Genomic DNA, 14,224 nt, shown 5'->3' on the forward strand with positions numbered 1-14,224 from the left:
GAGACACAGGAACAAACCCTAATTAAAGAGGTCATAAAGATTAGAGTGGTCTCGGGAGAAGCCCAGATGGAAAGAATAGATACTTATGAAGAAAGAATATGCCTAACAATGACCTGCAGTGGGATGAGGTCAAACGGCCTTGTGAGGCCAGAAATAAGCATTTTGTCACAGACAAGGCCGGATAAGCAGGAGTGGTGGGACCAGTCTTAGGGAAATGGAGGATGTAAACAGGGGGAAAAACAATGAAATAAGAAAAAAATATGTAGGAACCAAATTATATAAATTTCGAGAATTTGTTGAACTCGGTGTGTTTTGTCCTGGCACTGGACATCACACCCATTTGCAAGTGTAAAAATAAATGACACTACTGATTCAGATCTTGTCTAGGACTGAAATTATTGAAGTGAGTGGGCTTTGTTTCTCACAATTCTAACAGATGAAAGGCTTAACAATCAATTCTTCAATGTATAATTTCAGTTACATCACACTACACATTTTTGCGATAAATTCTGTGTTACGATCGAGCCCGGCCACTATCATCTGATGAAGGAGCGTCGCTCCAAAAGCTAGTGTGCTTCCAATTAAACCTGTTGGACTATAACCTGGTGTTGTGTGATTTTTAACTTTGTACACCCCAGTCCAACACCGGCATCTCCAAATCGTGTTTTAATGAGAAATTGAACAGACTGTATTGACCCAGACAGGATCAAGTCAATGAAATGAAAATAGTAACAAGTCTGCAGGGGAACTGCGACTTGGAGATGACAATTCCCATTTTGGTCAAGATTAGAGTTGTACTGGAAAAGCACAACAGCTCAGGCAGCATCAGAGCAGTAGGAAAATCAACGTTTCGGGCAAATGTCCTTCATTAGGAGTTCCTCTTGAAGGACTTTTGCCCGAAACGTCGATTTTCCTGTTCCTCGGATGCTGCCTGACCTGCTGTATTTTTCCAGCACCACTCTAATCTTGACTCTCATCTCCAGCATCTGCACGGCCCACTTCCGCCTAATTCCCATTTTGGACCAGGGAGCGAGGGGGAGGGAAACTACATTCCCCAGGTGGCCCCGCGCAGGCAGGCAGTGACTGCGTGATGGTTGGCGGAAGCGGAAGTTGGTGAGAGGGTTGGCTCGGCCCGGCTGATGACGGGAAGCCTTGCGCTGGTGTATCCGGCATCGGAGGTCGACGCTCTTCCTTTGGCGCCGGCGGCTGTTGAAGCGCAGCTTCCATGTGCGCATCGGCCGCTAGCTGAGAGGCGGCCCAGCAACCACCAGACTCGGTTATATAATTCAAAAATAAATTGAGGGAAGGGGAAACGACCAGACTTCTTATTTTTAACCAAACGTCGATTTTCTCCGAGAGTGCGGCTGAGAAACTTCCAATGGATCCAACTAAAATTATCGAGGCCCTGAGGGGTACCATGGACCCTGCGCTTAGGGAGGCGGCCGAGCGACAGCTCAACGAGGTAACAGAATTAATTGCAGCTCAGGCCCCTGGAGGTGTCGGCGCGCGTCCAAGAGTGAAATCTCCAAGCTGGGGGCCGCTGGCAGCCGGGCCTGGCCTCGCCTTTAGCACCGTGTCCGCTCCAGGGCCGCCTGCTGCCAGCGGACGTGTTACAATGTTTTGCGTTTCTCATCGCACGCAAAGGTTCTCAATGTTCTTGGAGCCAATATAATGACCTCTACCCCTCAGACTCCGATTATTACTTTCTCCTGACTCGTCACGTTAGACTGCTAGTTAATGTGTTCGCTACAGGTTGTATCTATGCCAGGCGAGTCATGTCGAGCTTTTCTTCTTGTAGCAAGTGGTTTGCGAACTTTGTGATGTGCGCAGAGTGAGAATGCGGGTACAGTGTTCACCCTTGGGCCATAGGAAGCAGAACCCTCATCGTCCTAACTTGTAATGCAATTGTGACTCGTGTCCAAGTAATGTTCTTTTCTCAAAGTTCAAAGTCTATTTTTAAGCATATTTTAATGTTTATATCTTAAATTCTCACCCCTTTCTCTTCAACCTCATTTTTGTTTCGCTTTAACTATTGCAAAATCGTATTTGACAAGAGGGTATAGAGTTTGATTCCCTCCGCTTGCGAGTAAGTGATGCCTGGAACTTGATATGACCTGCATTGATTTACAAGTGTTAGTCCTCAGCCATAATGTTGGCACGAGTATCGCAGACTCTATGGCAGGGGCTAGGTCAAATGGAAAATCTATTTTGTGTAGACCTGGTTGAGAATGCGACTATTAATTTGTCTCAAACTATTTCCTGTATGTTTTGCTACTGCACTTGAGCATGCTGGATTTCAGAATTCAATTTATTTTTTTAATAAACCCCAACTTGATAGTGTTAACTATGCCAGCAGATTTGTTTTGTGCCTGGTAACATTTTTTATGTAATGAAGGGCAGTTTTCCAGAGGCCCTCATTCACATGTCTATTGTTATCAATGCACTGAGTTCTAATAAACTTAGGAAAGCTGGGACATTTTTGCAGATATCTTTTTTGCTCACTTTGCTACTTTTCTCCATTCCTTCCTAAGGGTGTTTTCAATCAATCATAGAATCCCTACAGTGTGGAGACAGGCCGTTTGGCCCAACAAGTCAACGCTGACCCCCTCAAGAGCAACCCACCCAGACCTATTCCCCTGCCCCATTTTCCTCCCTTTACCCCTGACTAATACACCTAGTTACAAATCACTGAACACTGCAGTGTTTTATACTGTCAGAGTTGATGCTATCCTCTTTTGGTACTTGTCCAAGCAGCTGTTCTACAATTGAAGCCTTAATAGATAATGCTGGTACATTGTATCATGGAGTATCAATATTTTTCATGAGGATCAGCGAGCAGGTGTGATAAACTTAACTAGTATTTGTATGAACCTTGACAGTGAGCCTATAAGCACCAGATGGTATTTCCTTTCTGTGGTGACTGGGATAGGAGTCTTGGAATTTTTTCCTTTCCTCTCAATTTTTACCACCCCGCCTATACCTTGATTCAAGTTTTTTGAAAAAAAAAGGATTATATTAAACTAGGTCCCAGCATATCATGTCACATTTTTGAGTGAAGTATTTGCTGGAACCTGTTGGGAAGCACACTTGGTTGGCTTAAATAATACTGCATTTAGTTTTTGCTAAATTACTTAATCTCAATTTAAGAGCACTGAGTCCTAATTTCATTCTCCACCCTATTATGCATCCGATTGAGTATTCAGAGTCGTATTGATTTCAGGCCGGACTTAGGTTAACCATTTCACCCATGTTATTTTCTGGAAAATGCAAGACAAAACAGAATGGGGTCTCTTTTCTGGAACAATTGTAATTTGATTTCTACCATTGATTTCTGAAAAGTATTTTCACATTATATAGCTACTCTACTAGTTTCACGAACCAGTAAGATCAAAATATGCAAAAAAAAATCTTCTGAGAATCTAGGACAGGAAATATAGCATTTTCATGTCCTATGTCAAAGCATGAATCAGTAGAAACATTTGTCGAATTATATATGATGCCACATGTGGGTATTGCTGCCTTTATTTTTCCATAGTATATTTAGGAAGGCAGTGATACATGATTCACCAACTTCTCCAGCTCTTAAGAACCATTTGACTTAGTCAGTAAAAAAGATTCCATGATAGCAAATTAGCTGCAGCAGGCCCTCAAAACACCATCCTAATTTTCATATGTGACAGTAATTTAACTTCTCAAGACTAAGTATTTTGGTCATTAGTACTCATGATTACTGTATGCATATGGGACTGAAATGGAAGTAGCTACTCAAGGAACTAGACAAGCTGCAGTGTACCTTAAATTGAAAATGACAAATCTGTCTCCACCCACCATTTTCTAATGTAATCCAACTGTATTCTTACAGTTGTCATCCATGACTACGGATGTACTGAAAGTACATTTTGAAAGAATTATGTTGTTAAGGATTAAACTTCTAAAAATAAAATATTGTTTGGAGATTGATTTTAGCAAGTTCATATTTAGTTATGTTGTCTTTGACAAACCAAATTCCAGTATGCCTTTCAGCCTTTTCATGATTTGGGGGTGCCAGTGTTGGACTGGGCTGAATGAAGTTAAAAATCTCAACACCAGGTTATAGTCCAACAGGTTTATTTGGAAGCACTAGCTTTCAGAGTGCTGCTCCTTCATCAGGTTTTCCAAGATTCTTATTTCTCTTAAGATTCACATGACTGTGGTTATGCATTTACAATTTGTCTATTCAATGTATTTCTATTTGTATTAATCTGCTTCTCCATGTCTCAATTTTTCAGGCTTGTGAAGAGTCAGCACCTTTCTGCACAGGTGCTGGCTGATGTGATTTTAGCATTTTTTTTACTTCATCTCCAATCTCTTGTAGTTTGCTTTTAGATTAATTTTGTCTTGATCTGGCTTGTCTCAATCATTATACTACTTAAGTGAATACTGATGACCTTCTTACCATTTACAGTCCAAAACCCCTTCTGCAAAGTTGGTTAGCATCTGAAGATAGGTTTTGGCTTAACTAGAATGTCCAATGTTGAGTAGTTTGCTAATGTTGATATAAAATTAATGAACACTTGATATTGCATGAGATCAGATTGTTGTAAGCATTCTCTAACCAGGATTAGCACATTTTTAGGCAAGAAAGTTTAAAAAAAAGTCTGGAAGTACAACTGCCAACACTTCGAGTTTGTTTCTAACATTTTGTACAGAAGAAAGTGCCACTAGATTGAGAGAAATCAAGCATTTAACTTGGATTGTTAAGTGCTGCATGCTGTTCTTTCATTCCTTGAAATGTTCATTGCAAAATAAACTGATGGGATGGAAGTAACTTAGCAGTGGAAGTCACTATGGATTGGAAGTCCTGTGTGAAATGAACGCAATATTAATCTAGATCTCGGTAAGGAATTTGTATGTAAAGTGTTTGACAAGATTCAGCATAGTAGACCGGTTGGTAAGCTGGATCACATGGAATCTATGGGGAGCCCGCCAATTGGATGCAAAACTCTCTTGAAGGTAGGAGACAGTGGAAGTAGAGGTTGCTTTTTGGATTGGATCAGTGATGTGCTGCACAGATCAATGCTGAGTCCACTGGTTGTTTTGTTATTTATGTAATTAATTTGGAGGTGAATTTAGGAGGCATGGTTAGTAAGTTTGCAGGTGACATCAAAATTGGTAGTGTAGTGGACAGTGAAGTAGATTCTCTGTATTCATCAGGTGGGCTGAGGGGTGGCCGAGTAGTTTAAATTAGATAAATTAGGTGTTGTATTTTGGTAAGGCAAACCAGGGTAGAACTTGTACAAATAATGGTAGGGTCCTGGGGGCTGTTGCCAAACAGAGACCGAGGAGTGCAAGTGCATAGTTCCTTGAAAGTGGACTCGCAGGTACATAGGATAATGAAGAAGGTGTTTGGTTTGCTTGCCTTTATTGGTCAATGCATTGACTATAGGAATTGGGACATTATCTTGAGGTTGTTCAAGACATGGGTGAGGCCACTTTTAAAATACTGTGTAAAATTCTTGTGCCCTTCTATAAGAAGGATGCTGTTAAACTTGACAGGGTGCAGAAACGATTTACAAGGATGCAGGTGGGACTGGAGAGTTTGTGTTAGAGAGAAGCTGAATAAGCAGAGACTTCTTCCCTTGGTGTGTTGGAGGCTGACAGATGATCTTATTGAGGCTTATAAACTGAAGGAGCATGGATGGGGTGAAGAACCAGGGTCTTTTTCTTTGAGTGGAGAGTCCAAAAATAGAGGACATAGATTTAAGGTGAGAACAAAGATTTAAAAAGGACTTGAAGGGTAACTTAATACAGACTCTACGCGTAAGGAGAACTGCCAGGGGAAGTGGAGGAGATAAGTACGATTTCAACATTTGCAGGCATCTGGGTGGGTATATGAATGGAAACAGTTTAGAGGGGTCTTGGTTAAATGCTGACAAATGGGACTAAATCAGATTGGGATGTCTGGTCAGTGTGGACAAGTTAGGCTGAATGGTCTGTTTCCATATATATGACTCTGACTCCATAATTGTACAACTTTCAGCAGTGAGTTGCCTCAGCTATATTAAGCAACATCATACCTGAAAGTTGGAGGGAGAAGAATGCTGATATTGAATTGCTATGTTTTAAGATTCTGGCATATTACAAGATGAACCAAAAAAGAGTACAAAGTTTAAAAATCGCACAGCACTCGGGTTATAGTCCACAACAGGTTTATTTGGGAGCACTAACTTTTGAAGCACTGCTCCTTCATCAGGTTGTCCTGCTGAAGGAGCAGCGCTCAGAAAGCTACTACTTCCAAATAAACCTGTTGGACTATAACCTGATGTTGATTTTTAATTTTATGCACCCCAGTCCAACACCGCTACCTCCAAATCAGAATATGTATAGCTTTGTGTTGTATCGAGGCATGGTAGGGGCACTTTTTGACATCAGATGATCACTTGAAATGTTTTTCAGCACTGATTCCTTGCCTTAATACGGAACTGTAACCTGTATTTAAATGTTTAAAGCAGCTGTCACCTGAATACACATTTAATAGATTTTTTATCTGTGTACATTACAGGCCAACAAGGCTGTTACGTTTGTATCAACTCTGCTTCAAATTACAATGTCAGACCAACTGGACTTGCCTGTGAGGCAAGCAGGTAAGTGATTGTCTCAACATTGTACAAAGCAGATCTTGAATTACACATTCCATATATGTGGCTGAATATATATATAGTTGCTAGATGCTAGTATATTGTTTCTAGGTGATGTTCTTTTTGATGTAATGTCACTATTTGCCAGATTTAATTCTGCATGTTGGCGCATTGATATGATTAATAAATAATTTGGAAGTATGAAGATGTAAGTAAACGTCCTGCCCTTTCAAAATATGTAAGAGTTGGTGGAGGGGGAAGTGAGAGAAAAAAATGGAAACTATCCCTGGTGATGTTTCTTTTTTTAATCCAGCGGGATGCAAGTCTAGAAAATAGACTAAGTTGAAATCAGGGTGATAATTTAGCTAGTAACTATCAATTACAGCTTTGTTTTAGTATAAACATTTAACTGGCAAAATGATACCAAAATATTTAAGTATTATAATTTGGCCTCTACCTTTTGCCAGCCCACTTAGTTTTTTCAGTTTCTGTTCTAATTATGTCATTTTACTTTTTTCTCTCAAATCTGTCTCAGCATTTTCAGTTGAAAAATATTACTTTAAGTTTCTTTGTCTACAGTTGTCCACTTTTGAGTTGGTGGCTACTTTCAAAACAAGCTCTCAACTTTCTAACAGTGTGAGATTCTTTGACACCTCTTTCTGAACTGTTGAAACAGGAAGGGGAACAATGTACTCCAATCATGACCATGTCTGAGTACATTACTAAATGACACACACAAGTTGGCTCCCAACCACTTAACAGTTGATTTGTGGGTGCTAGAATTGTCTGAGATGTGATGCACTAGAGTTGACTTCTGGGGACCAGAAAGTGACCAAGTTAATGAAGAAAATTGCTGGCATTTAGCTAAAATTGAAAAGAACAGAATGTTGCGTTTAAAATGTTTTCTTGACAATCACCTTCAGGTCTAAGTCTTGACCCTGTTGTGTAAGAACTTAGCTTTGCACATCTTCATTTTTTAGTGTACGTAGTGAAAATTGGGATCTCGCTCATTTAACAAACATTGTAATTTATCTAGTCAGTTTTAGTCCTGTTAAAACACAGGTCTGAGACTTCCCTGCATCGTTCAGTCATTCCATGAAGAAATGTAGAGTATCAATTTTTTTTAATTGAGTAAAATTTGAGGCTGAAATCCATCCCCCATCGTTCTCCTGAAAGTTGCAGAGTTACTATTGGCCCTGCTTAACCCTCTCCCTGAAATTAGCCAAATGGAGTCAAAAGTATACAAGGTGCTGAACAGCTGCTTCCAGTGTTATGTCTGAGTGATTCTATTAAATGGATTTGCATCAGTGTTTGACTTCACCAGTATCAAGTGTAAGGGGTTTAAATATTTTGTGCAAAATTCAGTGGTAACCTGCAATGAGGCATATGAAAAATGAGTTTTTTTTTGACCAAAACTCCAGAATTGACTTTTTGGATGTGAATTGAATATCCAAAGTGAAGTGATATTAAATAGTATGCGATCTTGTACTTTGTAGGAATAAAAGGAAGAGGTGCTGGATAAATGTGGTGTTGAAGGAGTAGAGAGCTGACTGAAGGTGGGAAGTGGGTGGGAAGTAGGTTGAATTCACGAGAGAGAACCATTTCAAGCTTCTCAATAAAATAGTACTCTGACTGGGAACCAGGAAAATTTTAACTACTGAGGATTACAATGGAATGTCGATTCTCTAGGTTGGGATTGCATATGTTAAGGATCTACGATAATGGTAGAGAGAAATGTAGTGGACACTATTGGAATGAACACTCGTTACTGTATGTGCTCGAACTGTATGTGTTAATAATCCAGGACCAGATGACTCTATTGCCAGCAGCCATGAGGAGTCCAAGTAGCAGCATAGAAAACTAAGTATGTGTTACACTCTAACTGGAAGTTATCTCCTGAGTAAGCCTGGTGGAGATGTAAAAGTAAATTGAATTGGCACTATTTACCATCCCAGTATGAGTGTTATTATGCTGTTAGGGGAACAATACAATGCAAGAATACAGTGTGATAAACAGTGTGTCCTTTTTTAAAAAAAGGGTAATGATGAGAATTTGAAGACAGGGGGAGAAAAGCTCAGACAGGCATGAAGCAATGTAGTAGTTGAATAAATATATACATGGACCCAAGTAATGCAAACCTAAGTGAGTACTTAATTGTGAGCTAGCCAGATTGATGGTCCATGTGGGTGGCAAGTCTTTGCAAACTGGGCGTCAGGACAGCCCCTGATACTATTCGTAAGCAAAAAGAAAAAGATGCATGGAACAAAAAGCATGAGCTATAACCAGAAGGAGCAAAGGTAAGATTTGCTGACAATGAAATACATGGAAACCACAATTACTTTACTTGTATGTATGAACCAACAATAGCAAGGTTACCTGCTTGTACAGAAATCAACATTGTGATCATTCATGGATATCTCCTAAAATACTGATATTGGAAGAGACCAGGGATACTTGGATAAGTTGATCCAGAGCTTCCAAGAAATATATCCAGAGAGATTCAATACCATGGGAATTTTCAAAGACTTCAATTCCATCATGCAACTTTTCCCTGAAAGTTCAGTGATTGCACGTGAAAGAAATGGAAGAGTGAGCAGGATGATCCAGAATGCTATAACATTATCTGTCATGTACGTCAGACTGGTGCAGTTCTATTACATGTGTGTGCATGCAAAAGTAAGATAACACAATTAAGGCATGTTTGGTGTCAACAATTCAACTTTTCTCTAAACAGATGCTCTCTCAAAATTCTAAAAGTTAGAATTGAGGATTTACAAGAACCAAATCCTTTGCCAACCTGGGTGCTAGGCATAGATATTGGTCAGTTCACTTGGCAAAAGAATCTCAAGAAATCTCTACTTTCAGAATACCATTTGGAAAATTTTGCTTCCAAAGACACACTTTTGGTTTATCTGCTAGTCAGGATTTGTTCCAGCAGGCTATGGCAGAATTAGAGAAAATATATATTGATGTCAATGTATTGCTGAAAATGTGTTGCTGGAAAAGCGCCACAAGTCAGGCAGCATCCAAGGAGCAGGAGAATCGACGTTTTGGGCATGAGCCCTTCTTCAGGAACACATTTTCAGCTCTGATCTCCAGCACCTGCAGTCATCACTTTCTCCTAGTCAATGTATTGCTGCCAATATTACGGTCATGGGAAAAATCAAAGAGAAAGACCAAAAGTAACACTCCCTAATGGTGGAAACAAGTTTTGCAAAAGTAGGCCCACTTTTGCAAAACGTGCGCCCACACCTCCTCCCCTTACTTCCCTCCAAGGCCCCAAGGGACACTTCCATATCCGCCACAAATTCACCTGCACCTCCACACCCATCATCTATTGCATCCGCTGCACCCGATGTGGCCTCCTCTATATTGGGGAGACAGGCCGTCTAGTTGCGGAACGTTTCGGAGAACACCTCTGGGACACCTGGACCAACCAACCCAACCACCCCGTAGCCCAACACTTTAGCTCCCTCTCCCACTCCACCAAGGACATGCAGGTCCTTGGACTCCTCCATCGCCAGACCATGGCAACACGACGGTTGGAGGAAGAGCGCCTCATCTTCTGCCTGGGAACCCTCCAACCACAAGGGATGAACTCAGATTTCTCCAGTTTGCTTTTCCAGCAACACATTTTCAGCTCTGATCTCCAGCATATGCAGCCCTCACTTTCTTCTCTAAAATTTCAGTGGACTTGCAAATCGACGATTTTGAAGTGGATGGCATGCTTTAAATCGTTTTGATTTAATTTTTGTCAGCTCAAATGTGACCAACTTCAGGAAGAAATGGCTAATCAACTAATGAAAGCATAATGCAAATTCCGTCATAGAAGGATAGCCTGACTTAATGTAAGGGTTGCCAGACACATGTTTTTGGCCAATCAAACAGAAATGAACTAGTTGTCTCAAAAGGCATAGTCTTTGAAAGGATAACAATGCTAGTCTCAAGTCCTTCAAGGAACGTTGTTGCAGCTGCATCAAGGACATATTGACAGACTGTAGAAGATTGCTGGTGTGGTATTGGCCAGGGATCAATAATGTTATCACCAACCACACCACAAAGAATCTCCAACACCTTCAAAGGTATAATCAGTCACCTGGTTCAAAATCACAACAGATTCATTTACCATATATGGCAGTGATTTTTATGCAGGTTACCAATTATCAGGATGAAAGGATGATAACAATAAGGACATCTGAAAGGGTCATATGTGACATAAGCCATTGAATACAAGCAGAACTTTTTGACATGTGTGTCAAATAGGACACATTGTGGCCATTTCACCACACTATTCCAGCCCATGGTTTGCACTGTTGAAGTGCTAATGAAGTATAAGGAGACAAAAGGAATCTTTGTATTGATATGCTACACCTGACAACACCACCTCAGGGCATGAATTTGCCTCCTTAGGTTAATGTTTGGAAAGCAAGATTAGACAATCTGCCCAGGTTTTTAAAAAGTACAGGACAAGCTGTTTGAGAAACAAGGGAGAGTGAAGATGGTACATTACTTCCATTGAGATGTAGAATGGTTTAATTTGTGTAGGACAAAGTTGGAATCATGTCTATTAAAGGAAGCTGGCTGCCCACAGAAATATCCCATTTGTGAATTGAGCCTAGGTCCTACAGTGGAGAAACAGAAACTATCCCCAGTAATTGCACAGTACACCAAAATGTGCCTTGAGCATACTCTTGGGTAATGAAGTTATGGAGGATCATCACAACAGCCCAACACTCTTACAACATGTAAGCAAACAACATACACACAAATCACGAATACCATCAGGAGAGCTTGAAGGATTGTCAAACTACCTGTGTGTTACACAGACTCTCAACTTAAATTTTGCAAGTCTTATTCTGGTATAAATGTTATTACAATTAAATTTACATTTTCTTCATTTCAGTGCATGCAATCAAGGACCAGGCTAACATTATATGACTAAACCCATGAGTTCAACTAGCAGCATGCTAGACTAAAGATCTGTATATAGTTTCTCTCTAACTGCAAGTTATTAGTATATCTCAAGTGAACTTGTTTGTGATTTTCAAGTAAAGTGAAATTACACTACCTAAGAATCCAAAGTGTGCGGTAATTCTGTGTTTAGGAGCAATGTAATATGACAAAAACAAAAATTGCAGGAGAAACTCAGTAGGTCTGACAGCATCTATGGAGGGAAATTAGAGTTAACCTTTTGAGTTCAGTGATCCTTATTCAACCATTGTTTAAATCTGAGTTGCACTAAAAAAGGTAACTACCTGGTTAGATTCTTTGAGCTTTGTACATATGTGATGGGTATGCATTAACACTGATCTCGCAGTATGTCAAAAGTGGGTTTAAGATTTTTTTCCTGTGTAGGAATGTCAGTTCTCTTGAAAGAAGGTTTTGCTGCCAGCTTATGTTGGGTGTCTTATGCCAATTTACGTATTGTGATTTTGTAAAACCAAAATTAATGCTTTCTTGTGACTTTGTTTAATGGACAGCTGATTTTAGATATGAATTTGTTGAATACTGCTCCTGTGCAAGTCCAAATACCCCATTGAAGATATTACTCGTGACTGTATCACCTAATTTATGAATTAGTTTAGAAAGATATTCCTCTGAAAGTGAATGTCAAAAGTCCTTTAATCTCAAGAACAGCAATTGGAAAAAATGTTACGTGCCTTGATGTACATATAAGCACAATCATTCTGCAATTGTTAGTGATTCTGAGCCCCCCCCTCCAATTATTATCAGTGGGAAATGAATAGATTGGACCCTTTTGTGCTGCTAGTAGTCCCTCTAAAATAAAACCATGAAAAAATTTTGTCAAATGAGGTGTAACAGGAATTTTAAAGGAACGTAAAATTCATAACTATTGCAAACACACTGATCCTGAAAAACTAGTTTTATTTACCAAATTTCAAGTTTTGCTAAGATTTTTAATAGTGATTTTAAGATAGAAGCTAGAAGATCAACAATCAATTGTATTCCTATCTGAAGAACGTTTACACGCCTTTGACCTTTTTGGTTTTCTGTTTGTTAATACTTTGTGTTTAGCTGCATGTCAGTTTGATAGCATCGCTTGCTGTACAGTTGGCATTCTCTCTGACTTGGCACCAGATTTAAACAAGTTTTATGGCACACTCTTCTCCTTTTACCTGAGATTCGGATCTTGTGGGCAACTTCCTTCCAAGGTTGGCAGCAAGCATTGTTACTTCTCTGCTGACCACCAAGTCCAGGCTACTGGAACTGATCTCAGCACTTGTGGATCTCTGATCAATTGTCTTGATAATGTGTTCAGATCAGGTGGGAGTGGGCTGCAGGATGGCATTGTGAATAGCTCCCGTCAGCAATCTACCCAAGCCATGACAACCAAATGGTCTCCTGCATTGTAACCATTTTATGATTTTGTAATAATTTGTGCAATAGATTGGATCTGCTGTAAAGACTGTCTTTTTATTTTTTTTTAAAAAGATACTGGACTGCAATGCGAGAACTGTTTTTGAAAATAATTTATCAGGCTGGCTGCATTATTTCACGGCAAGGAATTTGATTATTATTGTGAACTCTGTTTGGTTGTGGATTTCTGAAATGTGCAGTTGATCAGGAATTGAGGGCTTACTTACAAGTGAAGCTGGTACAAGAACCAGTTGAAACTGCGAACCAATTAGAGGCACAAACCTATTTCAATTGCTCTCTCCGGTCAAACACACCACAGTTTTTAAAATAAACCTCAGTTTAAACTTGAAAGCCGGTTTGCTCTCCTGTTGCAGTTTGTTTGCCCTGTGACTTTTTGAATTGATACATCAGGATAGATGTGAGCACCTATGTATATTTGAGGATACAGTGCTCTTGTTTTAAGAGTCTTGCATGTTTTATTTTGACCTTTATCGAGAGACAACTGTTTTCACCACAGCTGATGTTGGTTCCTATTCATTCTTAATGTTCTGGTGTAGCTCTATAAACTTTTTTTGAAGACTAACTGGCCTGCAAAGTGTTAACTCGGGATTGCATTTGTCCCTGAGATTGTTCTTGGTTGACTTTTAAATGTTTAAAAAAAAGTTCAGTTCCCCTGTTTAACTGTAGAGCAGTCAGATGTGCATGGAATTTTGAATTATTAATATTTCACTTGCTGTCTAGAATATTAAAGTATTTAATTAAGGATTGTCAGTTGAAATTGAAGAATTTTCTGTTCTATAGAACAGAAAAGCGGGCTTATTCAGTTTAATGTTTTTGGATTCTTATAAGCAAGTTGCTTTTTTAGTATTCATAATACTTACAATTCCTTTTCATAAAGAAATTTTAGGGTATTTCATATTTCTTACTGCTGCTGCTAGCAAGAGCCAAATATGATTTCGTATTGGAAGTTCTATATTCTTTTAGAAGCTTGCTATATAATTCTGATGGTAAAAACAATGACTGCAGATGCTGGAAACCAGATTCTGGATCAGTGGTGCTGGAAGAGCACAGCAATTCAGGCAGCATCCGACGAGCAGCAAAATCGACGTTTCGGGCAAAAGCCCTTCATCAGGAATAAAGGCAGAGAGCTTGAAACGTGGAGAGATAAACTAGAGGAGGGTGGGGGTGGGGAGAAAGTAGCATAGAGTACAATAGGTGAGTCGGGGAGG

The 14,224-nt window shown here is 39.7% G+C and overlaps 1 protein-coding gene across 1 annotated transcript in view; it reads left to right on the top strand.

Moving 5' to 3' along the window:
* Positions 1-1,122: 1,122 nt before the first annotated feature.
* The window catches only part of ipo7 (importin 7), a 58,831-nt gene continuing 45,729 nt past the window's right edge, over positions 1,123-14,224 (top strand). The window contains exons 1-2 of the mRNA XM_043705890.1: positions 1,123-1,462; positions 6,542-6,623. Coding sequence (XP_043561825.1) covers positions 1,379-1,462; positions 6,542-6,623 — 166 coding nt within the window. The 5' untranslated portion in view covers positions 1,123-1,378. The remainder of the gene's footprint in view (positions 1,463-6,541; positions 6,624-14,224) is intronic.

The sequence above is a fragment of the Chiloscyllium plagiosum genome, chromosome 16 (assembly GCF_004010195.1).
Source record: "Chiloscyllium plagiosum isolate BGI_BamShark_2017 chromosome 16, ASM401019v2, whole genome shotgun sequence".
NCBI lineage: Eukaryota > Metazoa > Chordata > Chondrichthyes > Orectolobiformes > Hemiscylliidae > Chiloscyllium > Chiloscyllium plagiosum.